Source organism: Sander lucioperca, chromosome 18, assembly GCF_008315115.2.
Source record: "Sander lucioperca isolate FBNREF2018 chromosome 18, SLUC_FBN_1.2, whole genome shotgun sequence".
Lineage (NCBI taxonomy): Eukaryota > Metazoa > Chordata > Actinopteri > Perciformes > Percidae > Sander > Sander lucioperca.
Genome location: NC_050190.1, coordinates 6,837,108 through 6,863,846, shown reverse-complemented (window position 1 = coordinate 6,863,846; position 26,739 = coordinate 6,837,108). Strand labels below are relative to the sequence as shown.

At 41.5% G+C, this 26,739-nt stretch overlaps 1 protein-coding gene and 1 long non-coding RNA gene across 4 annotated transcripts in view; one reads left to right on the top strand and one right to left on the bottom strand.

Moving 5' to 3' along the window:
* gfra4a (GDNF family receptor alpha 4a) overlaps nt 1–2,690 on the top strand; it is a 200,011-nt gene extending 197,321 nt beyond the window's left edge. The window contains exons 8-9 of one of the 2 annotated variants that reach the window (XR_004106825.2): nt 807–1,130; nt 1,176–2,690. Coding sequence is in view for 1 of the 2 variants with exons in the window: in XM_031309940.2 (XP_031165800.1) it covers nt 807–953 (147 nt within the window). In the remaining variant the exon portion in view is untranslated. The other variant, XM_031309940.2, reaches the window with a different exon arrangement.
* Nucleotides 919–19,599, bottom strand: LOC116057465. 2 transcript variants are annotated; one of them, XR_004106827.1, is made up of 4 exons: nt 19,374–19,599; nt 17,612–17,758; nt 11,725–11,891; nt 919–994 (listed from the first exon to the last, which is right to left on the bottom strand). It is a non-coding gene; the product is annotated as an uncharacterized LOC116057465 (long non-coding RNA). The 2 variants fall into 2 exon arrangements; XR_004106828.2 differs by lacking the exon at nt 11,725–11,891 and having other exon boundaries at nt 958–994; nt 19,374–19,586.
* Nucleotides 19,600–26,739: the final 7,140 nt, after the last annotated feature.

Sequence of the window (26,739 nt, the reverse complement as noted above, 5' to 3'; positions counted from 1 at the left end):
CAGCCACCTACGTCGGCATTTTTCGGACCGGTTAGTTCGGTGGCCGAGAGGCCAAACTAGCTAGCGTCGCATAACTGTAGCAGTAACGTTAGTTCGAGTTTGTTTCAAGTTTTACATGTAACGTTTATGAAAGAAAATGTCGGGTTTTTTCCAATATCGTGCAGCCAGACGCTCACCGCACATCGGTATCTTCTTGGTATACCAACTGCTAGAATTACTATGAATCGTATTTCTCTGTCTCTATGTCCCAACCGGCAGATGGCCGCCCACCAAGAGCCCGGGTCTTATCCGAGGTTTCTGCCTAAAAGGAAGTTTTTCCTCGCCACTAAATGCTTGCTTTTGGGGGAATTGTCGGGTGTTTGTAAATTATAGAGTGTGGTCTAGACCTACTCTTTTTGTAAAGTGTCTTGTGATAACTTGTTTAATTTGCCAGTTCATCTGGTTATTATAAAATCAAAAGTGTTTTAGCCTCGGTACGCTAGACGGGTGAAACCGGAAATCAAGCGAAATTTCATTAAACGGTCATTATATACTATGTTGTTACTGGTGATGCTTGGGTTTAAGTGTGAAGGATGAAGACAGAAGAAGAATCTAGAGATGGAGCCGTTTGCAGAGAAAAGCATCTCTTGTTGTGAAATTGCATCTGGCCGATAAGTAGCAATGTCCTCGCGATCGCTTGGCCGTTACGTACTTGCTCCTGAAATCCGAGTTGCCGCCTGCGCCGAGAAGACGTTCCGGTGTGAAATCTGGACGCAGATAACAGAATTTGTGATGACTAATCATGACGCGTGTCTGTTTTCTTCAAGGCAAACGAGAACGACAGATTGTGGGGCGACGAGGGAGACTCCGCTCTTCCCTCTCCGGGCCTGTCGGACCGCGGAGTCGAACCTCTCCGCCTGTCCCTGCTGCTGGGCCTCGGGTGGCTGCTCCTGCTGCTGCTCTCCGACCAATAAGAGGCCTCGCTCACCTGGCCTCCACTGACAAAACTCCAGACCTGGGGGGAGGGGTTGGTGTGTGTGAGAGAGAAAGAAACAGCCATTCTATGTGTCAAATGATAGTGGGGAAAAGGGTCGACTGTCTCAAGAATCACACTTTATCTCTTTTTGTAAATCATGACTCAGAGCAGATGTGTTGTGCAGCCCTTAAGAAGAGAAGAACACAGGGGAGGGGGGGAGGGGGGGAACCAGGAAGTACACACCTCATTTCTTGCTTCACGCCTGCCCAAATAAACTCTTACACAACACACATGCAGACTTTGCTCATACGAAAATAACGTCCAAGCTACAGAAGGGCCCGTGGGCTCAGGTGTACAGTGAAGAGACACTGAAGATGCAGTGTGGGAAAAACTCTAAAAAAAATAAATAAAAAATCTTTTGTCCCTGAACACTTCTTGATGTTAAAGAAAAAATATTACATGTTAAGACTTTTGTCTCAGATAAACTGTGATAAAGTGTTACACGAAATTTAAGGTGGATGTGTGTTTGTCCACATGCAGCACTCTACTTCTTGTTCTTTATTTTGATCCCACATTTTGTTAATTTTGTTTAATTAAGATGTAATTTTGTTACCGAGAATGTTAGATGGAAGTACATTATCGAGTCAAATCGCAATTAAATTCTTTGACTGTTGTGTTTTAAGTTGCAGGATAAACAGCTCATTTCCAAATAAAGAATATATATAGAAAAAAAATGTATTGAAATTTAACATTCAAATAAGATCTCCCAAAGTCTTTCAAAGTGTTTTATTTTGTCAAACAAGGAACTATATTACTTATTAGCTTTTAGCGTATTGTATATTGTTTTAATTTTAAAAGCTCTAAAAGCATTTTGTATGAGTAGATGTCACTTTTCGAAAATGGTGATTACCTCGCTTTGAAAGGGGACTCCTCATATATTCATTCATTTAGCTTTAAGTGTTAGGGCTTGACAAACATTTGGGTTTGTTCCTCTTAAGGAACATAAAAAACATGGTTTTGGTGACGCCAAAAGATGGAAACAAGTCTATATTTTTTAACTGTGTGTGGACTTTGCCGCAGAGAAAATAGATATCTCCAAGTTTGTGACCAATCGTGCTCTGCCGCTGCGCAAGGACTGGTGGGAAAACAGATGGTGTGGGTTTTGATGCATAACCGGATGCATATGTCTTTCGAGGGACTTGTGAGATGAAGGTGGTTACCCGTGTTGGCCCGCTCCAGAAGATTTACAATATGTACTGTGAAAGCGCAGCTTTGCTCTGTGAAGCAGACACGTCTATGAAAAGTGTTGAGATCGAGGTTGGTTAGCTGCAGAGGCTCCCAACGAGGAATGTGTCATCTTCAATACTGCCATTGAAATCAATTATCTGAAGAAACGCCCATTTGTTTCATTGCATTATGAAATTACACAACATGTGCCGACTTCAACACCGAGACAGAAAACGTGTTGCTCTGAGCTACAAGCAGACCAGATAAAAATGACACATTCTAGCTTAAGTTGGACCTAAAACTAAGCTCCTAATATTGTTAATTCTTCCTCACTGATGTCCGTGTTGTTTTGAAATGAGAGCCCAAATGGGTTTAACAGGGTTTTAAGGACCTATCTTCTGGTACTGAGACATGGAGATATTTTGGGTTTTATTTGCCAAGGTTTTGTCATTCTCTGAGATTGCTGCTGCCATCCAAATACAATAAACATTTTTTTCTTTGGAAAGACTTTCTAGTGATCTTACTGTTGATACAAAAGCTCTGAGGCATCTGTTAAGTACGTACAGCAGTTTCCAATAGGCCTGCTCGATTATGGAAAAACTCATAATCACGATTATTTTGGTCAATACTAAAATCGCAATTACTCAGTCTTTTGGAAAGATGTTGCAATTATTGAATTAAACAGTTATACAAATTAACAGTGACATTTTCCTTAATACGTTTGCTGTTTGAACATCATTTTTTCATTCAAAACACAAGACAAAACAAGAGTTTACTTGCAAAACGTAATGTGCAAAATAGTCTCTTTTTTGTGATCATTAGGAGCCAAAATCGTAATCGCGATTAAAATTTGGATTTACTTCGGAGCCCTAGTTTCCACTGAAACTCTGTTTTGTTTTACCTACCATCTCACCTCTATACATTTTATCCCTCAATATCGCTATTTTCCTGCAATTTTACTTGTCTCAAACATACATGTAAGGAGAAGCACGTGACCGGCGGCCGCTATGGTTGTAAGAAACTGAGCTCCTACACTCGCCTCCGTATTTCATTAAATAACCAGGTCTATTACTTTTTCTTCGACGCCAAATCGTTTTGTCTGTTGTCACGGTGACTCTGTGAAACGCCTTTACTGTACGTACATACCGCCGCCGACTTGAGCTGCAAAGAAGCTCTGGCCGACGGGTCAAGGACGCTTGTCAAAAAATACGGGGAAGCTGTTTGACGCTTTGGCCGCTCTGACGTAGCAGCATTCTATGTTCGATCATGGAAAAAGCACAAGCAGCCACTGCACGGCCAATACATTGACACTAGAAACCTTTTATAAATTACATATATAATGATACATACAAAGAATTTGTATTGGTTGTTGGTCGCAGCGGTGTCTGTTAGCAGTTAGCTCGCTCGTTAGCCGCTGAACCGCAGCAGAATGCAGGCAGAGCGAGCAGCCACCAGCTGTTGATCCGTGCAGGACTTCACCGTGAGCGGACTGTTTAGAGACCATGTGACCGGCAGGTAACGTTAACTGGTCCCTATACGCAAATATCATAAATGATAGACAACCCAGCAACGGCGATGATGAGCTTTTCCTCCTTTTTCTCGGAACTAATGTTTTGGTAGGAACGAAAGTTTACATCGTATGTTTCTCTGGAATCAGCCAGCGTGAAGGACGTCTATATTCCGATTGGTTGCCGCTGCTTGCTGCTGAACCGCGTCATAGCTCATTACCATAAAGTTGACCTACTTTCAATTTTCTGATTGACGCTCTGGTCGCTCAAAACGCCCAAAACGCCCAAAACGCGACGCCGACAGATTTGACGATCCTTGCAGCTGAGAGAAGCCAGCTTCCATTTAAAATGAATGACTTCCGGTATCTTTAGAAGATCAAGTCGGCGGTGGTGTGTACATACAGTTAGGCACGAAAGAGCGGGTCTCGTTGTCGCCTGGGCTGTCTACTCGTTCGGAGAAGTTTGCTAGCATGTCTGCTGCTAATGGAGTGGTGGCTAATGTGAACACGCTCTCTAATATGGAGGAATTAATCGACCGGGTCTTGGAGAAGCGGCTAAGTGCGCTTAAATCAGTGATACGTAGCGGAGTGAAGGGAGTGCTGGCCGAAATGAAAGCCTCACAGCAACACATCGGGGCAGAACCTGAGATGCAGGAAAGCACGGTATGTGAGCTGGACCAATCTGACTGCGTCACACTCAAGATCCAGCTTTGGACGCCTGAGGGGATGCAACGCGAGCTAGCACTGCACGCAACTTGGACTCGTTCATCTGCCACGCTGCCCTCGGAGCGACCCGCGGGGGTAGAGAGCTCGCCTTCACTACAGCTGCGGAGCAGAGTGTTTTCTGGCTGGAATTAGAAGAGGAGGAAGACGCGCTACATACATGCACCGTCCCGCGCCGCAAGGAACCAGAGAGCAACCGTGAGACTTTGATTCGATACCGGGGGCCGCGACTGGAGGACTCGGGACCTGTGGACTAACGGTATTTGGGCCACTGTACCGAGTTTGACTGGAGGACGCTGTGTGTAAGTTTTGAAACCAACCGTTGGAGGGACTTCTAACCAAACTGTTAAGGAATGATGAATGCTGGCTACTCAGTCTACAATCTATATTTTTGAGGACACTTAATCGGGCTGGAAAAAAAAGGGAACGTGATGAATCCTGAGGATGCGCTAAGAAAGTTTGTAACTAAGCTTAAAGGGATACTTAACCAGACTGAAAATACATGACAAATACTGGCTGGTAATCGTAAGGATACTGTATGTAAGTTTCAGAGCCGAGCTTTAAAAGGTACACTTAACCAGACTGAAAATACATGATAAATGCTGCCTGGTCAGCTTACAGTTTGTTTGTTAACAGTTAAGCTAGACTGAAAGAACATGAGGGATACGGTCCGTTCAGCTCATAGTCTGCTTATTGGTCCAACTAGATTGGTCTGTTTTTCACACAGCTTAGTGCAGAAATTGTTTGAAGGGGTTTATAATATTGTTCATGTTTAACATAAGAATTCACTAGACCTGTTTCAATTAACCTGTGACTTAAGACACGAGGTGTAGTTTTGAGCTGGAGTTTTGCGCAAACTGCGCTTGATGTGGTCATGCATCTTACAAATAAGGGAGGGGGTCTGTGGTCTCAGAGGGTTAGGGGATTTATTTTACTTTTTATGTTTTTGTCACACCTTGCTCAGAGCTAACAGTTCACCCTTTGCTACAGAAAATCCGGTAGGGTACTCAAGACACGTGTGCGTTTCAATTTTGAAGATAGCTGAACTTTCAATCCTTTCAGTTAATATCAGGGGGCTAAACGTGCCGATCAAACGAGCTAAATTCCTGGATTATTTAAGAAGGAAAAACATAGACGTGGCACTTATACAGGAGTCACACATACGTAAAAGATGTAAATTGTCTACAAAATAAATACTTTAAGGTTGCTGCCTCATCTGGTGACGACACCAAAACCAAGGGCTCCATCTTGTTGCTGTCGCGGAAATCCGCACTTACCGTAGACAAAAGCAGTAAAGACTCTTCAGGCAGGACCACGATAAGGAGTAGGAAAATAGCCTTTGTCTCGGTATATGCACCGGCTACATATGATGAAAGTTTCTTAACCAATGAATTGCTCTCTCTCAATGAATATTCACTAATCATAGGGGGAGACATGAATGCGGTACTAAATTTAAACCAGGATAGATCAGGGGTCAATCACACAAAAGCCCAAAAACGCATATCGGACATGTTTAAAGCAGTTGTGGAATCCCACCATCTTACAGACATATGGAGGATGCACAATCCTACTAGCAAGGATTACACCTTTTTTTCCACACGTTACCTCACCCATTCCCGCATTGATTATATTTTGTGCTCCAGTGAGCTTAAGGCAATGTTCCACACGACAGCAATAGAACCAGCAATTCTGTCTGACCACAATGCGCTGATAACCACATTCTGTTGTGATATGTTAGGAGAAAGATCTAGGAGATGGCAATTTAACAATTCCCTTCTCCAAAACACAGCTTTTGATACAGAGTTTAGAGCCAAGCTAGCGGAGTTTATATCAATCAATAATGACTCAGTTTCGGACTCGGCGTACATCTGGCAAGCCACTAACGGGGATTAAAGTTCTCCGGCGCTACGACAGATTTCCGTCAATTTGATTTTAGAAATGCCATATCTGAGATCGATGCAGATCCGATGAGAAAAAAATGTGTGTGTGTGTGTGTGTGTGTGTGTGTGTATATGTGTGTGTGTGTGTGTGTGTGTGTGTGTGTGTGTGTGTGTGTGTGTGTGTGTGGGGTGTACACATGTACACGTTATGTGTAAAACGATGCACTATAACAGGGTTCCCGCGGGGTCTTAAGTCTTAAAAAAGTCATAAATTCAATATTCTAAAAAAAAGGCCTTAAAAGTCTTGACTAATGTTCACGAAGTTGTACATTTCGTTTACAAATTTCTTAAATTATGTCTTGTCCTTTCGTAGGATGAAATAAATACCGTAACGTCCTAAATAAATGCTTTGTGTCTGAAGGTCTGGCCAGAGATGCGAACCAGCTGGCGGACGAGGCTGAGAGCAATGTGGCTGAGGTTAGCGCAACAAGCGGATCGGCGTGCGAGTCAGTCGAGCGCTAATGAAACGGGGGAGCTGGAAGACCTGTCTGCCGGTTCCTGATCAGCTAACGCACGTTTGACGGTATCACCCACAGGGCTCGACATTAAGGCTTGTCCGCTTGTCCGGGACAAGTGCATTTTTTTGTAGGGTAAGTGGAAGAGAAATTTACTTGCCCCACTGGACAAGTTAAAACTCAACAAAATAAAATGCCATGTTACTTTACATTATGTGCCATTCATTACGTCTATTTTACCGATACGGGACATGTTTGTTTCTACTGTTTCAACTGAATTTTATTAATGTTGATAGTGTTTGGATGCCTTCAACGGTTTGTTCTGCATTAGCAAAACACAAAAAAAAAAAAAAAAAAAAGATAAATCTTTACCCGGACAAGTGACTTTTGTGCATGGACAAGTGAAACGTAAATGTACTTGTCCAAAGGACAAGTGCCTCAAAAAGTTAATGTTGAGCCCTGACCCAGATGTGCCGATCACCGGGGTGAGAAAAAAAACCCCGGAGCCCAACTCTTTATTCCCGCTGCTATTAAGCAGCCTTTAGATGCATAACAGGACATTTCATAGCATAAGAGCGATTCATGCAACAAATACTTTATTATTTGATGTAATTAGAGTACAAACACGCCTTACAAACCTACTGTGAACTAAATATGATTATTGAGTATTATAATAAAATGTTTTATTACTCAGGTGACATTACCTGGTAAATCATTCTTTTCTCAGGCCTAAAATCCACACTGATTTTTCATTATATGGCTGTGAAGTTGGCATTACATTTCATCCTAGGTGGTATTAAAAAGGTCTTAAAAAGTCTTAAATTTAACTTGAAGAATCCTGGGGATACCCTGTAAAAACTGTACCGAATGCAATTTATTATCCCGTCTGTTAAGACATGTCCACAATCTTTCACAATTTGGGACGGAAGGTTTTGACTGAGCGTGTTAACATAAAATAATTTGTAGCACAATACCCAGAATGTTGTACATTAAAAACTAATAGGGCGCGATTGCAAAAGGGGTGCTATCTGTATAGGTAGATGTGAACAGCTTATGACTTGGCCTGAAAAAAAGTTCAGTCAAAAGATTTTTTTTTCACTTTAATCCCTGCACTAAAGGATTTATTATAGATTTCACATCTTCCTTTGCAGTCAATTTGAAGAAAAAGAGAGAGGCAACGATTACGGAGTTGGAAGAACGTAAATCGTTAGAACAGTCTCTAAAGACGTGTTTTTCTAAATCTACACACTCTTTTAGTCACAAATCGAGCAGAGCTAAATGATTTGCTAAGAAGGAGAGCTGAATTCATAATGCACAGAGTGAGGCAAAATTAACATTTTAATGGTTGCAAACCAAGCAAATTGCTGGCTCTGAAATTAAAACAAAGCGAATCCAGAGTACTATCAACAGCATCCGCACAGACCGAGGTATCTCAACGAATCCTAAAGATGTCACCGCCACTTTCCAATCCTTTTATTCAAAGTTGTATGAATTCTCCTGCAATCCGGATCCGACACAGTGCCAAAAGTTCCGGAAAGAGCTAAACCTGCCTCTTCTTGACCCAGAGGAGGCAGAACAACTGGGTCAACCTATAATGTTAGAGGAACTTAAAGCAGCGTTAAAAACAGCTAAGAAATGGAAAACACCGGGGTTGGGCGGAATTCCATCAGAACTTCTGCTACAATACTTTGACATACTAGGACCTACCATCTTACAAACTTTAACCTCGGCCATAGAGAGGGGCACCTTTCATCAACAAACCAACACTGCACTAATTTCGGTCATACACAGAAAGGGCAAAGATCCAAGGAGTGCTCAAACTATAGGCCCATCAGCCTCATTGGGACGGTTATTAAGCTCTATTCCAAAGTCTTGGCACTACGCCTAGAACGCTTAATTGAGAAACTAGTCCACCCCGACCAATCAGGGTTTATACCAAAGCGTCACGCTGCAGACAATATACGCAGATTATTCCACGTAATAGAAGAAGCCAAAAACCTTCCAACAACGGCAGCAGTTTTATCGCTGGACACGCAAAAGGCTTTTGACCGCCTAGAGTGGAACTACTTATGGCAAGTGATGGAGAGACTTGGTTTGGCAGCCAAATTCATTCACATGGTACGTACTTTATATGCGAATCCCACGGCCATAGTCTCAACCAATGGCCTGCATTCACAGCCATTCCCGTCGCACGGGGCTCGTGACAGGGATGCCCGTTATCTCCCACGCTGTTTGCGATCTCTCTTGAACCGTTAGCCCAAGCCATAAGGCAAAATAAAATATGTAATGTCCAGATTAAATCCAATAACAACTCAATATCGTTATTTGCAGATGATGTTTTGCTGTACATCTCTGACCTTGAGGACTCTGTCCCAAAAGTTCTTAAGATCTTTAACGAACTTGGCTCAATCTCCGGCCATAAAATCAACTGGAATAAATCTAATCTTCTTCTGTTGAACAACGGACAGGTGACATCAGCTATTAGTGATACAATACCAACCCAAAGAAAAATTACATATTTTGGCATCCCCATTCACGCATCGCTACAGCGAGTTGTCCAGGACAACTATGAAACTATACTAAGTAGTGTTCAAAGGGATCTGACTAATTGGTCTGCGCTGCCGGCATCACTACGGTCCAGGATTTCTGTCGTTAAAATGAACATAGTTCCTCGTGTGAATTTCTTAAGCACAATGATCCCCTTACCCCCACCGATAAATTTCGGGAAGAAACTTGATACCGTAATTTGGTAGTATATTTGGAATAATAAACAATCTAGGCTAAAATACTCTACCCTGCAACGTACCACAAACACGGGAGGCCTGGCCCTCCCCAACCTCAAAGTGTACAACAGAGCTTTTCAGCTACGGGCCCTCAGAGTGTGGATGGACCCCTCATCTACAGTCCCATGGAGAGAAATAGAGCAAAACCTCACTGGAAGTCTAAGACTGCAATACCTTGCCTTTACAGGTGTGTGCCCAAAAAAAGTGTATGCTAGCCTATGGCCCTATTATCACCAACACATTGACCAACTTTAAACAGGTCGAGGAGCAACTACGCTACACCAATAAGTTGCATTTGAACACCCCAATTTGGCGCAACATACACTTAATGTCTGGTAACAAACCCTTTGTTTATAACCAGTGGAGTGACGGACGCATTTATACTCTAGACCAGCTATTCAATGATGAAGGTATGTTAAGTTTTGAAGACCTGAGAGCTAGCTTTGAGGTCCCTAGGACATCCTTCTTCCTTTATCTTCGCTTAAGATCAGCCCTAAAATGTTATGGAGTACCATGGGGGAACAGTCTTGAGATGCACCCAATCATTAAATGGCTTGTTGATTCTCCGCTGAGAGGATTAGTGTCCAGGATTTATGCTAAACTGATGCAAGTATCCGTAGGAGAACTCCCAATAGTAAAGAAATGGGAGCGAGAGCTGAGCCCGGAGGGGAATGTAATTAATTGGGAGACAGTTTGGGACAACGTTTCCCACTGTTCCAAGAACCCAAATCACCAGCAGAGCCACTTCAACATATGTCATAGGACATATTGGACACCTCAGAAGAGATACGTCTCTAAAGCCATTCCTACTCCCTATTGCACGTTCTGCCAACCTTAACAAACTGGAACTTTCTTGCACATGGTCTGGGAGTGTGAACAGGTGCATGAGTTTTGGAATAAAACAACATCAATAATATCTGATGTGATAGGATGTCGAATTCCTGCTGACCCGATTGTTTTGTTACTTAATGATGACTCTAAATTACACCTGCTTGGGAGACAGAAGAAAATTTGGCTAGGCCAAATCATCAACTATAGACTTATGGAAAGGTGCAGCAGCACAAGTATTAGTCCTAATGACCTCAGCACCACAAGAATTAGAGGAAAGCGACTAGGCAAGGTGTGATTTCTGTTCTTGTTTTTTGTTTGTTTGTTTTTCTTTTCTCAAGACCGCAGAGGGTGGGGGGTGGGAGAGGGTTGTTGTTCTTGTTCAGTTGTGTTTGTCTGTTCTCTATGTTCAAAAATATAAAAACAATAAAAAATGTATCATAAAAAAAAAAAAAAAACATACATGTAAATGGGTGTATAATTAATTAATTCATAACTTGTTTGGCCACTTAGAAACACAAGTTGTTATGGCCGATGTGTCAGTGAACAGTTGCAAATTTACACATCCAGCAGACATGGAGCGACATGATCCTAACAAAGTCCAAATTTCGCTCCGTTTTGCTCTATCAGCTAAATGCGCGCAGCTGTGTCAGCCATTTGGTGTTGGACAGGTAGTTTTATCAGAGAGAAAACATCTACGTGCTACAGCAGGAAAGAGCTGGATAGACTGAACAGCTCTACAGAGCTCAGGGTCTCTTTTAGCATTACATTAGTCATTTCACCCATTGTGTTAACTAAAGAGTATTGATTAGTGCAGCACTGAAAACATTCTGTAAATTGTATTGCATATTTGGAAGAATATTGATTACAGCAAACCAAGCCGGGATATAATAATATCTATGTAGTGGGATCAACACAGTTCTTATTGGTTACAGTAGCAGAAAACTCTGCTACAATTAATCATATTTAATTATTTGGCTGCTCTAAATTGTTTGTTTATGCTAATATGTGTCATGAGTGAACACATGAGTGTTAAATGCGGTCTCCAGTAAGGAATAAATTAGCGACAATCTTGTCTGGAAAGACTCCTTTCCATTAGTTCCATTTTTTTTTTTTACAGAAGAAATAGCCTCCACTGTCCCCAGTACAGGGCGGCAGCATACATTTAAAAAGCAGATATCTCCAAGCATGTGCACCAAAATCGAAAAGCTCTGCATGGCTAGATAGAGTACCACTAGACGCAAAAAAGAAATCACCAAAACTGCAATTATGTGGTTTTCTGACGATAAGAGTGCGTAGGTCATACCTCTGGTTTTCACAAAGCTGTCTCTTATCATTATGTGACACAAGCCGAGCTCTGTTGATTTGTCCCGTGATTTATCAGGCAGCAGGCGTTGCGTTGTGTCCTCTGGCGCCGTGAGGTGACTGACCGGTCTGCTCCGGCAGAATCCCAGACAAGACATGGGTCGCTTCCTGCAAATAAAGACGACACTGTAAATGAAGGGGAATTCTGACCAGTTTTCTTGTGCAGAGGGAGGGACTTTTTCACCCTTCTCAAACTTTTGACCTCCTGACCTTTTTCTCCCTGTAGCAGCGCCCCTGGCATTAAAGTGCCCATATTATGAAAAAAACACTTTTTCTGGGATTTGGGGTGTTATGTTGTGTCTCTGGTGCTTCCACACACATACAAACTTTGAAAAAAATCCATCCATGCTGTTTAGAGTGAGATACGGTTTCTGAATGTGTCCTGCCTTCGGTCTCTGGGTGAGCTGTTCAAAATCGGCACGGCTTGTGACGTCACAAGCCGAAACGAGCAGGCTAACCGCAACCATTAGCTCGTAGCGTTAGCATGCTAACGCTAATGCTAACGCTAGCATGCTAACGCTAGCATGCTACCTCGTTCTCAGTAGCAAAGCACTGCTACAACACACACAAGTTCACCATAATCTACAAAAGAACTACTTACATGTGCGCCCTCATTTAGAAGTCTCCCAGCTAATCCTGCCTTGTAACTGACCGAAGTTGTAGAAACAGCCTTTCTTTTACTGTCTATGGAGCTAGCTAGCTGACATGATCTACATCTGAGCTACTGGGCATGTGCAGTGCAATCAAAGATAGTACAGAAGAAGAAGAAGAAAAGAGGTCTCACTCTGTAGCTAAAACAGAGACCAGCTGAAAAGAGGATCTGCAGCAGTGAGAGAGAGCACTGCAGTACAACAAAAATATGGTGTTTTTTGAAAATTAAACCATGTAAACCTATTCTGGTACAACCTTAAAATACAATTATGAACCTGAAAATGAGCATAATATGGCTGCTTTAAGTTAAAAATCTATTTATCATCACACACAGGGCGTCATTCGTAAAGATGTTATAGTATAGTGTATATACTACACAGTGTTTACCATATACTGTATATAATGTCATACCTTATAATAATAAAAAAAAAGGGATTTTATACAAAGTTTTGCTTTGTCAGAGAGAAAATCACTGAGAGGCTGATTCTGACCACTTTTCAAAGCACAAACGTGTAGAGCCGAAGATCTTTGCCCGAACCCAACTGGTTCGTTCAGGTTCGGTCTTAATTTCTATCATTTTACACGGGCTTGGGCTTGCACTCCGGGTTGCGCGGTAAATGAGCGGTCAGGTGATGCGTTTCGATTAGTGCGAATATGGATGCTGAGGAGGTGAAACGGAGGCTGGCCTCTGGCGATTAGGTTTTGGTTGCACCGGCAAAGAAAGCAAAGTCTGAGGTGTGGAAAACTTTTGACCATGTGCATAATGAGAATAATGAGCCAGTGTATGAATGACTCATTCTTGACAAAAGGCAAAAGAGCTGTGTGCGTGCGCACATTGTAATGATGTCGGGCTGTAAATGGGTTCGGGCTTTTAAAAAGCTGTCAATCAAAATGTACGAATTCTGTCGGGCTCGGGCCAAATTCTGTCAGGCTCGGGCCTTGTCGGGCCTAACTTTTAAGGCCCGATTACAGCTCTATAAACGTGCGCATCAGAAACTTTAATGAATGAGACCCCTGGTGTAAACAAACTAGGGGTGGAACGGTACCTGTATTCGTATTGAACCGAAACGGTACGGGCGTCTCGGTTCGGTTCATGAATTTACACGGAGAATACACTGTATAAAAATAAATAAAACTTGCGAGCAAATGAATTAATGTAATGTGGAACTACTGTTACATACACGTTTCTAAGGGACACCTAATCTGTAGCCCCGCCTTAGCTCTGAAGCTCCCGAGCTCCACCTACACGTCAAGTCCAGTAAGTCCACACCAGAGCCATGTCTTTCTCTATCACTCTGGTCCACGCGAAGCAAACTAGTCCCTTCCATATACAACCAAACACGGATGTACTGTAGCTGTATCCCTTCTTGCCTCGACCACAAATGGCTTCCAGGCCCATTTGCTTCGCTGTTTGCTCCGCTGTTAGCTCCGCTTTTAGCTCCGCCGTTATTCGTTAGCTCCGCCGTTAGCTCCGCCGTTAGCTGTTAGCTCCGCCATTAGCATCGCTGTTTGCTGCTACCTCCGCTGTTAGCGTGTGAAGCTAACGCAACAATTCACCAACTGCTCTGTGTAAGAAGCTGCTCTTTTAACACCCCTGCTCTGTGCATTCACATATGAGAGCAGCGCTTGTCTCCCATATCACACTACTAGCTAGCTGATTGTCTTATTTTGTTTACAAGTTCCAGGTGGAGTCTGGAGATGATGTGGAGTAGCCTACTTATTGTTTACTGTTTACATCTTACTTCATACGCTTCAGGCTGTTGCAGCTAGCTCAGGGGAGACTGTATGACACTAGGTGGTACAGCCTGAGACATGCACAATACAAAAAATTGCCTTCTGCATTTTTGTTATGCTTTTCCCTCCATTATACCGAACCGAACCGTGATGTCTGAACCAAGGTATGAACCAAACTGTGACTTCAGTGTACCGTTCCACCCCTAAAACAAACCAAGACCAAATTTGTGTTTCTTCCAACCTACTGTATATCTTGCGGCTATGGTGCGAGAGCACATTTGTGAAGCAGCTGAGGTAAAGCACACTGCAGCTGGAAAATGGTTCAGAGTGGATGACAATAAAAGGCACTGTATGTGAGCAACAAAAAAAACTTTAAATTGCAGTTCTTGGCAAAACTATTTTTTAAATACTTGAAAGTATCCTGGCATTATTTTAAAATCACTGCGTCATCACCTCATCCACATTGCTTGTCTTGACAAAAGAAAATTGCATCCTTTTACAAAGCGAGACTCCAGCCGCCCGTGTGCCACCTGTGCTTTGCATATGGCGGCTGTAATTGATGCTAGTCTCCGTGTTTTGGGTCAGCGGCTAAGTGGGACAGACCTCCTGCTGTCCCACATACTGTAGCCGTGAGGCCTTATGGCTGCTGCAGGCTGATAAAAGGCTTAAAATGTGAGCACCAACAGGAAGCGGAGTACAGCGTAAGATCTGACACTTTTAAAGATCTTTAACAGGGTTTCTTAACCTTCACTGGCCTGTGACATTTTTAGATCCCCAAATTCTCCTCTCTGTCAATAAAAGATTCATCACGTTTCAACGGCGTAAAGAAAGCGCCGGTGGTGGAATGTAACTAATTACATTTACTCAAGTACTGTACTTAAGTACAAATTTGAGGTACTTTACCTGAGTCTTTTCTTTTCATGCCACTTTCTACTTCTACTCCGCTACACTTCAGAGAGAAATATTGTACTTTTTACTCCACTACATTAATCTGACAGATTTAGTTACTCTACAAATTAAGATTGTTGAACATAAAACACACGTAGATTATAAAATACGACGTTTTATTATAAATTAAACTACCCCAACAATATAACGGCCTACAAGTCCAGCTGGAATGATTGAAGTTAGACCATTGTTTGGATTGTTTCCAGTTTCTAAAATGTCAAGATGTTTCTGCATTGAGTACTTTTAGCTTTAATACTTTAAGTACATTTTCCAGATGATACATACTTTTACTTAAGTTACATTTTCAATTCAGGACTTAAACTTGTAACAGAGTATTTTTACAGTATGGTATTACTTTTACTTAAAGCTCCATTGTGTAATGTTTTGAGTTGATTCTTAGCAAAAACCCCTTTGTTCTTTCACAAATATGTGCTCATTCATGTGTAATTACTTCCACCAACTAATCCAAGTATTCTTGTAAGCGTAGAATCTGCCATTCAGAATACACACGAGATTACTCAGCGACTGCCGGCAGATTTGAAAGCCTTTTGAAAATGGAGGATCACGCCTATTCTCTTAGGACATGTAAAGGAGTCGCCAAGGAAGTTAAGAGAATTAAAACGACAACGCGACAGGCAAAGCAACAAGACCAAAGTTAATATTGGAGTGGCTTTTCCAAGATGGAAAGAGCTCATGAGGAGCAAGGATTTTAAAAAGGGACGCCGAAGTTGCCTGCTTTCTTCTCAAAAGGTAATTCTGCCTATTTGTGTAAATTCAAAGTTTCATAGTTGCTTGGCTAACTATAGCACGGTTGTGCGCATAACGTCGTGATTTCCCTGGCAGACAACTCACGTCATGCAGTTGTAACACACGACAGCTAGAAGAGCTGCGTGTAAACGATGGAGATACTAAGAGCTAATTTCGGAATGGGAGGGGTGTGGAAATTGCATTAAATTGCAAGAGACAACTTCTCACGTAGAGCACACGAATGCGTGTCTCGTTTATTTATATAGGGAAAACAATTCATTCAGAAAATGGTGCCGCCCAGCAACCCAACCCCTGGGTCCCACGTCACCACACACTTAAAGGGACCGCAATCCCTAAACCAACGTATTACATGCACAACATAATACATTAAACAATAATGGTGAATTATGTCTGTCACATTCACTACACACGTCCCCCCAGAATTCACCACATCAGAAGAGGAATCAAACAGTCAACGGGGAGGCGGGCGTAGTAACCGGCCACAACGGCTGCGCTGCACCAGAGGTCGAGGAGCCCCAACAGCAGCAGGCGTCCCGTTATGGCCCAGGCGTGGGGAAAGGAGTGCATGAGGCTTGGGAGGGAGGGGAGTAGGGGGCGGGGGCAGAGCTGGAGGCCGTCCACGCCGTTAGAAAGTAATATTCAGTTGGTTGTCATATACAATTTCACTGCTAGATGGGAGAAATTCTTACACTATGTAGCTTTAAGTAAAGGATGTGAATACTTCTTCCACCATTGTGGAGCACCCAATGATATATGTATACTAATGACAAACGTTTCAAAACTCTTTTTCAAACTAAAAGAGCATTCCAAACTAAACTCAAGGTCTTCTCTTGTGTCTTTCAACAGTCCAACACTAAGCAACAACTACATTTTATGTTATAAATAAATAAAAAATAAGTTATTTCGGTTTCTATGCTGTTACACCAGTAACGTGTGTAAGCACAGGTCTATATTTGCAGCCCTATTCGATAGGGAAACAAATTGTATCTAGATGTACACTATTAGTTAATATAATATACTAACAGACATGGGTAAATAAAATTAAACTAGATAACTACAGCAGATGACATCAAGAGAAGCAAATGTTTTCATTACAAGAAACTTTTAGTCACATCTGAGCACCACAGATCAGCAGTAAACATAACTGTACTGCTGCAGCGTCTATCAGGGCCTCCTCCACCTTTACCACATTAAGTTCAAGGTAAAAAATATCATTAGAAAAACAAACAAGACCATGACTGATGTAGGGCTGCACAATATGAGGAAAATTTGCGATACGCGATAACGTTGCTGAATATGGCGATAACGATATTACATGCGATAAATAAAAAAATATTAGAGCGAACTCAGTTCTGCTGCTTTCAGTATTCTGCTTAAGTACAACAATGTGCTTGATGAATTTAAAATAATTGAAAAGGAAATCATTTCCAACATTCGTTTATTAAACAAATTTAACATTGAATTGAGTATAAAAGGCTCCACTAAAAAAAGAATGACAGTTCCATTTTAAAGTGTAATTTTCTACTGATATTTTCTTTCAACTAACACAAAAAAAAATCTCCGAGTGTCTTTCGCGATATGTCGCAGCCTTTCGCCAGTTGATATCGCGATGACGATAACAAAACAATATACTGTGCAGCCCTAGACTGATGTGAGCAACTTGCTACTGGCCTCAAGAAAACACATAATGAGTTACATACTTATTTATATACTGTATATTATATTACCTTACTATCGGTTGATCTGGCCTTTATCCTTCATCTTGTTCTTTCAAAGACATTTGGAGTGAAGCCATTGTAGAAGACATCATCCGCTTTTTCGTCAGACTTTTTTTTTCTTGGCAGGAAGGAGAACTCACTTCAGTTCAGCCTTACCTACAAAATGGTGACAAAAATATAATATCAATTTAGAATGAGTTCTCAAAAAGCATTTGAACACCCTCCATATGTCACATAATAACAGATGACACCCTTGCACACAAGTGAGAGCAGCTGATGCTATCATTAGATCACTATCATTTGATGTGAAGGAGGCAAAATGAAAAATGCCAAGTGAGTGCTTCTAGGGGTGAAACAGCACAGAAAACTGTTACAAAGCAGGAAGAAGTTGGGAACTGAAGTGTGAGAAACTTCCTCTAGACAGCAACACAGCAAAGCTGAAATGTATTGACTAATCAACATCTCAAGCATTATCACCTACTAGCCAACAATATAACGGTAAACAAGTAAAGCTGAAATGATTAGCCGATTAAATACATTACTGTTTTAATCGTTTTCAGTTTATAAAATGTGATGATTTTTCTGCATTGAGCACTTTACTTTTATTACTTTAAATACATTTTCCCAATGATACTTACATACTTTTAACATTTTCAATGCAAGACTTTTACTTGTAACAGTATTTTGACAGTGTGGTATTGGTACTTTTACTTAAGTAAAGGATCTGAATACTTTTTCCACCACTGGACATAAGGAACCTTACATAATTTCACAAAATGTACTAACTCAGCTTACTTCTAATATAACCTTACTGATTACTGTCTAGCCTATATCCTTGACGTTACATTTCTGGGATTGCTCCGTTGCCTCCGGAAAATCCGCTGGATTTCACTCATTTAGGCCGGATATTCGTTGCCTTGGGCTTCCTTAGTGTTGGCGTTCTAAACTCTGGTGGATTTCTGAGGACTATGGTTAACTGCTCCTCAGATCTCTGCAGGGTAAATCCAGACAGCTAGCTAGACTATCTGTCCAATCTGAGTTTTCTGTTGCACCGCTAAAACGACTTTAGAACGTACACATGTTCCACCAAAACAAGTTCCTTCCCGAGGCTATTTTGCAGAGGCACCGTGGCTCCGTCTGGAGCTTAGCACCACCCAAGAAGATTGTGATTGGTTTAAAGAAATGCCAATAAACCAGCGCTGTGGAGGAAGGTCTGGCAATGCGTGGCTTAGTGAAATATGAACAAAACTTACTAACTTTCTTTTTGTGCAATAAAGTTGGGTCTGGAAATAGGACCGCTGAGAGACCGGCAGCAACTAAGCTAACATTTCTGGTGACTTACTAGCTTTCATGACTGTTGTGTATTACGGCCATGGACAGCCATGAAACAGAACCTGGACAAATGATGTCGTCATGTCAGTCAATTTAAAATAACAAAAAAAAAAATCATAATTAGGCTACTTCCGGCAGAGAGGGAGGGAAGTCTGGCTAAGCGAGACTACTGATAACATACTGCAACTTACAACATACAGCACTCAGTAACGGTAAACACAACGTTAAATACAGGATAGCCTTTACTCTACACTACTAACTGGGCTACATTAGCATTGCAAGAGGTTAATGTGGCTAGCTTAATCGGTGTTAGGTAAGCTAACATTAACATCATTGCTTCAAGATAGACGAACATACCGCATTAAAAAAATCCCTGAGCACATACTGTATACATATTCACCCAACACACTGAGAAGCATTAACCGTTGAAGGGACTCACCTATAAAGGGAAGTATTTGGATGAAACAAACTTTCCTAAAACGGGAGGGAGGAAGCTAACCTTATACGCCAGATTCTCGTGTAACATGTGAACCCGACGTTGTCTCGTCATATCGCGAGAACCCGAGGCAGCTGATTTACAGACATCTCTTTTGCAATTTAGCCTATGGGAAAAACTATTTTTGGGCTATAGGGTATGATCTATGTTATAGTCGATTATTATACAAACACATGAGTCAACTATGTCAAATGAAAGATGGCGCAGGATTTCTTCATCGTTCACCGACTCCAGTGTTTCTCAGCAGCAGTGCGCTCAGCACTGCCACTGATGGTCTCTCCCTTTCTGCCATAAGTAAGCCTAATATGTTATGTTATTTTTTTTATTTAGAATACAATTTACAAAGATTCAGTCATCACCGTCCGTAAACATAAAACTATACATAAATAAATGCAAATAATATAATATGAAAGTAAGTATGAAAGTAATAATTTAAACAGAAACAAATAAAAGATACATAAGTAAAGAAGTGACAGACTTCATTAATGATAATGACAGCAGGTATATATTTGAGTATATATCAGTTATTAATATACCTTTCTTATTTGTTACCAATTTATGAGACTCAACGTATATGTCAGTTTCAATTTGGAATAGATTAAAACATGGTGTTGATTTGGAAAATGTTGCTTTGTTTAAATGGGACTTACCTAATAAAATAAAAAGATTTACAATATTACATAAATTAGCCTAATTATGTTTTTTTTTGTTTTTTTTGTTATTTTAAATTGACTGACATGACGACATCATTTGTCCAGGTTCTGTTTCATGGCTGTCCATGGCCGTAATACACAACAGTCATGAAAGCTAGTAAGTCACCAGAAATGTTAGCTTAGTTGCTGCCGGTCTCTCAGCGGTCCTATTTCCAGACCCAACTTTATTGCACAAAAAGAAAGTTAGTAAGTTTTGTTCATATTTCACTAAGCCACGCATTGCCAGACCTTCCTCCACAGCGCTGGTTTATTGGCATTTCTTTAAACCAATCACAATCTTCTTGGGCGGCGCTAAGCTCCAGACGGAGCCACGGTGCCTCTGCAAAATAGCCTCGGAAGGAACTTGTTTTGGTGGAACATGTGTACGTTCTAAAGTCGTTTTAGCGGTGCAACAGAAAACTCAGATTGGACAGATAGTCTAGCTAGCTGTCTGGATTTACCCTGCAGAGATCTGAGGAGCAGTTAACCATAGTCCTCAGAAATCCACCAGAGTTTAGAACGCCAACACAAAGAAAGAGGAAGGTGACGGACATCCGGCCGAAATGAGGGACATCCGGCGGCATCTGCTGGGGATCATGTGATGTGATCAAAAGCTACTAAATGGGCCTTGCGGCAGAATAACTTGAAGTCTCCATAAGATAAAGTTTTTAAAGCCTTAGCTTAGTTTATATTGTCAAAAACTAACTATTCCTAGAAATAATTAATTATAGCCATGTTGTGCTGTTAGAAACATCTTGCATGATATCTGTGATTTTAGAAGACACCTGTTTTTGTTTTGGAGTACCTCCTGCACGTCAGCAAACAGGTCTTCTTTCCAAATATGGATTTACTGCAGATTAATTGAGTGAAACCCTTGAACGTAACAAGTACTGAGGGGAAAAAACATCATCATGAGTCAGAATCTGACAACTCGGTGTATAGGATGAAGCGGGGGCAGATAGATTGGAACAACTCCTCTGACAAATGTTGACTAATTATGATAATGTGTGATAATGTGTCTAATGCTGTCAGCAAGATGCGAGAGAGAAGAAAAAAATACAAACGTCTGCAACAAGAAAACACAAATGCAGCATTTTTGAGAATTACATTTCATTTTTTTTTTTTTTTTTTTTTTACAGACGATGTTATTGCCCCTGACAGCTCTGCTGAAAGACAGACTGAATCAAAGCTGAGGAGAGATAATTATATTAGACTGTTTGATGAAAGCAATAAAGACTATGGCCTGAAAAATGGGCAGACGAATGTAAACAGTCTTAGCCTATTCGGGCTTAGACTCGAGGGGGTGGGGGGAGGTTTCATAAACAGCATCCCCATAATGTGAAGGGGAGGGGGGGGGGAGAATAAGAGCCTCATTATCAGCCAACTGCTACGGAGCAGCAGTGTGCAGGCTGTCAAAATGATCAGGATGGATTTAGTCAAAGACTGAAATCAAAGGGCAGCACCTTATCATCTGTTTACACCGTATAGGAGCTCCTGAGGCGGGGCGGGAGAGGGAAAACAGGGTCGGGACAAGGTAAGGGAGTAAGAAAGAGAAGAAGAAGGAGATAGGAAAGGTGGGAGATAAAGACAGAAGGAGAGAAAATAGTGGAGGTGGGGGAGTGAAAATTAGTGGAGTTGGAAATGTGTGAGGAATGAAAGAGTGGAGAGAAGACAGAAGAAGTTGGAGAGAAGGGAAGAGCCTCGAGGGAACAGTGACAGGAGAGAGAAGCTAGAGGGATCAGTAATGAAAAGAGACAGTGGGTGAGAATACGAAAAAAGAAAACTGGAGAAGAGAAAAGGCGGGATGGAGTAGTAGAAGACGGTGGCAGGGAAAGAAGAGAAATGTACAAATAACAGGCGAAGGGGGTTGGTAAGGGAAAGACATAAATAGAGAAAGAAAGAAAGATAGAAAGAGGGACATACAAGGTAGGAGAAACAGTGAAAGATTTGGAGATGAAAGAAGGAAGATAGACAGAAAGTAAAGAAAGAAGTGAGGGATGGATGACGTGAGTGGTAACAATGGGGAAAATAGGAGGAAAGAAAGAGGGAGGGAGGGAAGAAGAAAAGAAAGGGGAGAGATGGAAGGGAAGAAGAAATTTTAAAGGAAGGAGAGAAGGAAAAGTGAACAAATGGAGAGGCAGGAGAGATGAGGGAGGAAATGAACTGGGGAGAGAGTGGGTGACAAAAAGTAACATTTTGAAGAGAGGCAGAGGGGAAGGAGAGGTGAGAGGTGAAAGTGGAAAAAGAAACAATGAGGGAGACAAAAAGGCATAGGAGAGATGGAGAAGAAAGGGAAGAAGAGGAAAAGTAGGGAGAGGTGAGAAAGAGAAAAGAATTGAAGGATGGGGTGAGTGAGAGTGTGGAAGAGGAGAAAGTAGGAGGAAAGAATAAAGAGAGGAAAGAGTAACGGAAGAGAAAAGGGTGTAAGACAATGTGTGAGAAAGTGAAAGAATAAGAGAAGAGTGTAGAGAGAGAGAGAGAGAGAGAGAGAGAAAGAGGCGAGAGGAAATGAGAGCTAAGAGGCAAAAGAAAAAGATCGGAAGTGAAAGGAGGAGAAGCGAGTGGGAGACAGAAACAAAAAGAGACATGGAGCGGGGAGAGAGAGGTGGGAGACAGAGAGATTAAAGGGAGAGAATCTGGTGATGAACACAGCACGGCACTCAGCCTCTCCTGCCGCCGCTTAGCTCCAGGGCTCGCAAACATCAACAGCAGCATTAAAAATAGCAGCCATTATTTGAAAACAGGCCTGGGGAAAAGTGTATTTACAAATAATAATTCTCCATATTTGTTTTTTGATCCGACTGGGTGCTGCAGTCGGGCATGGTGTGTCACAATATGACAATCGGGGAAAAACACGGGGAAAAACTTTTTGTCTCCCACTTTTGATCCAGAGTGAGACATCATGACACCTGCTGAGCAGATTGACTTGAAACTTGGTTCAGATACTTCAGATCCCCCTGGGGATGAGTTCCAAAGATTTTTGTGACCCCCCCCCCCATGAACTCCAACAACCTAAATTTCCACTTCTACATGACCAATCCTAAAAATTCAGATTGCCGTAAAAAAAGAAATATGTGAGCATTTTAGTTCCCTAAAAAGATTGAACCCTTACCAACTTGGACACCCCATAAAGTTCCTTCTGCTGCCAAACGGAAGCCAAATAAAAACCTGAAATGAATTTTTATGAGGACCATTTATGCTCCTCAGTGGATTTATGCATTTGATTTTAAAGACTCCCTGAACTCCATCCGATGTTACACACGTTTATTTTTCTCTCACTGTAGTTACACCATCAAAGAAAACCTTTCAAATTCTAGCGTACTTACTTGAAAGACATCTTACCAGAAACTGCATATATTACGAGGCACAACCTAAATTTAGGTTCTGGCAAATCCAGGAGGTGGTAGAAATTGGGTAAAACATAGTTATCAAGACGGACAACGATGGGTGGATTTTCACATTTAATAATAGACAAAAATGTTCTGTCATTTTTTTTTATGTACATCAGTAATTACAAGTTCAGTATGCTATTATCCTCAACTTTTACATGTAGTTTCATCAGCTTCTAGTAATGCTTATTTATCTTCACACTGCTGTCTTAAATACAAAATATGCTATATACTGCAGTCACATTTATAAAAGCCTGGAGAGGTTTGCCATAAATGTTTTTTTTTTTTTTTTTTTAAACCATTCAACACATTTCATTCACAATACTTTCTCATTATTTACAAAAAAAGAGCAACTGCTAAATTATACATATTAACAAACCACTTCCTCAGTATATATAATGCCACTATACAGAGAGAGAGAGAGAGAGAGAGAAAAAAAAAAGAGGAGGGGTAATGCCTGATTTTACAATGACCTTATTCCGATGCTTTAACCTGTGTATCAAAGCATTTTAAATACATATTAATGCTGCCAGTGTTTGAGGAAATAAACTCTACTTGTATTGTGAATATTAGGAAGATTCCCAGTAAATAATCACACTTTATAAATATGTATCAGTTAATACAGAGATTAATACGTTGAAATAAGGCCACTGTAAAGTTAAAGCGTTACCCGATAAAGTTTGAGGCTTGGAAAGCGGGGTGAGACAGAGGGAGTTGATCTCTTTAAATGGAAACAAATTCGACGGGTATTTATTGGGTAAGTTGGCTCGATGGCAGACAGTGTACAGAGTTCCTACACATTTCCCTTTGCAAACTGTCACACTCCCCTCTCAGATATTTTGAAATGCTCGGGGGGCCCTTCACACTCTGGCAGCTCCAAAAGGTGGCGAAAGGTAATCATCTGGAAAATCTGAACTTTAGGGCGATTTACTTTAGGGAATCCTGTAGTGCAATATCAGAACAGTGCACAGAGTTAAGTTCATGTTAACTAACAGGGCTGTGTTTTGATGCGTTAAACTGAAGGGAGAAAATCAGGCGATTTAGTCTTAGTGCGCCTAGCTTTCTCTGGACAGGGCGAAGGTTTGTATTGTGCTCTTAAGTTTTGATTTGTCCCTTCTATGGGGGTCTCAGTTAGGAAGGCTGGGATACTAGACTGCACAGGGTGTTCATTTGAAAAACTGACTGGATGCTCTAGCTGTTCCACTTCCTGCCTGGCCAGTGCAACGCCCCAGTTCCGTCAAAAATAGACCTAGCGTTTATTTTTAGCGGAGCAGAGCGGAGAACTGCTGCTGGGTTGCGCGGCGTCGCGTCTGCCAGAGTCACAAGCCTCGTCTTGAGCCGCTGCGATCGCTCCTGCGGCCGTGGTGGAGCCGGAACACGTCACAGACGCACCTGGTGGAATTTAGGAGTAAAGTCTGATTTATGAATCTGCGGAGGCTCCACGCAGAGCTTTTCTACGTAAGTGGCCTGAAGTTTATACTCGCGCGTTGGTGTGTGCGTCGTTCTAGTGCATCTCTTTAGGAGAGTAGCAGGGACAAAGTTAAATACAATGCATTTTAGTGAGTAACACTGACCTCCGCAGGGCATCTTTAACCCTCATGTTGTCCTCGGGTCAAATTTGACCCGTTTTCAAAGTTTTTTTTATATCAGAAAATATGGGACGTTGATAAAGCGCCGAAAATGTAAAAAACAAACGCACACAAAAAAAAAAAAAAAACACGACAAAACGTTAAAAAAGCATGATAATAAAAAACGGTTAAAACCGCAAAAAAAGTGTCAAAAATGTCAAAAATAAGCACAAAAAAACTGAAAAAGTGACAAAAACATTGGGAAAAAGCTGAAAATAACGCCAGGAAAAGCGATTACAATGTTGAAAAAAGTGACCAAAACAATGGAAAAAAAAAACTGACTGAAACATTGAGATAGGGAAGTTGACGGGAAGACAACACAAGGGTTAACAAAGCTGGGATACGGCTGAAAGCGTTCAGTAAAAAGTCAAATGAAGCCGGCATCTGAAAGTACAAACAGGATCGTAGGAGTAAAACTAAACTCGAGTTTAGTTGGAAGCCACAGAAATACTGAGAGCTAAACACAACGTGATTTCTAGTCACCAGCATGACGACACAAGCTGAGCAGTCATTTAAGCAAAAGTCAGGATTTGAAGGAGGAAACGGTCACAGGTTGGCTGTGGCTCCTGTTAAGCAGGGCATTGTATTTATCACCATCAAGGTTAATGTGACAATTTATCGGGATTTAGATTTTGGGTCACGTTGTCCAGCCCTGCCATAAAGGGTCTCATTTAGTCCCACCCTAACAGGTGTAACACAACTAAAAGGACAGCGTGGGAGATGTCAATCAAGCACCTGAAAAGACGCCGAATCAGCTAAAAATAAATGAAAACGCCTGTGTGGGAGGACCAGGGGTGAAAAGTCTTGAATAGCTGTTGAAACTGCAACTTTTTTCCCCTGCATAGTCCTAATCACTTTTGATGCTTTGAGACTTTGCAGACCGGTGTAGGAACCGAGCGTGAGGTTGCTGACAACAGATTGGGGTCAAATAGTATTTACAGATAATAGAGGTTGGGTTTTCATCCTCTGCCAATCTTGCGAAATGAATAAGACTGGCCACACAGGACGACTAAATAAAATAAATAGTTTGGTTTGTCAAAGAAGTGTGAACTTAATCAAAGCATAGAGATAAAAAAAAAAAAAAAAAAACCTCTACGATGAATATGTAGACACTATCAGACCCAGGATCTGCTTGTCTGAACCGTCAAACAGAAAAAAGGATTTGCAGTTTGCGATGCTGTGGCCAGGCCGCAGACCTTGCATCTTTCTCGATACATCGCCAACGAGACAAACAAGCTCTTGCGCGGTCTGACCCGTGACCCCTCAGTCACTGTGCTGTCTGTGTTAGCCACTGAGCTGCCTTGTCACCACATCAGGCTGCTGGGACTTACAAACCGTCCCCAGGGACCTTCAGTTTACACATTTACCTTGGCTGCACAGACACGATTTCAGTTTACATTCATTTACAAAAGAAAAAGAAAAAAAAAAACAGAAAAAGAAAATACCCAATCTTCATTCTTTGACAAAATGATTACTACAGTACATTTGAATCAGCCCTAAAACAGATTGTTATATGAATATGAATATTTCTTTGCCAAATGAGATATCTGCTTTGTGTGAAACTAAATAAAGATTGCAACAGAAGATGACAGCAGTTACA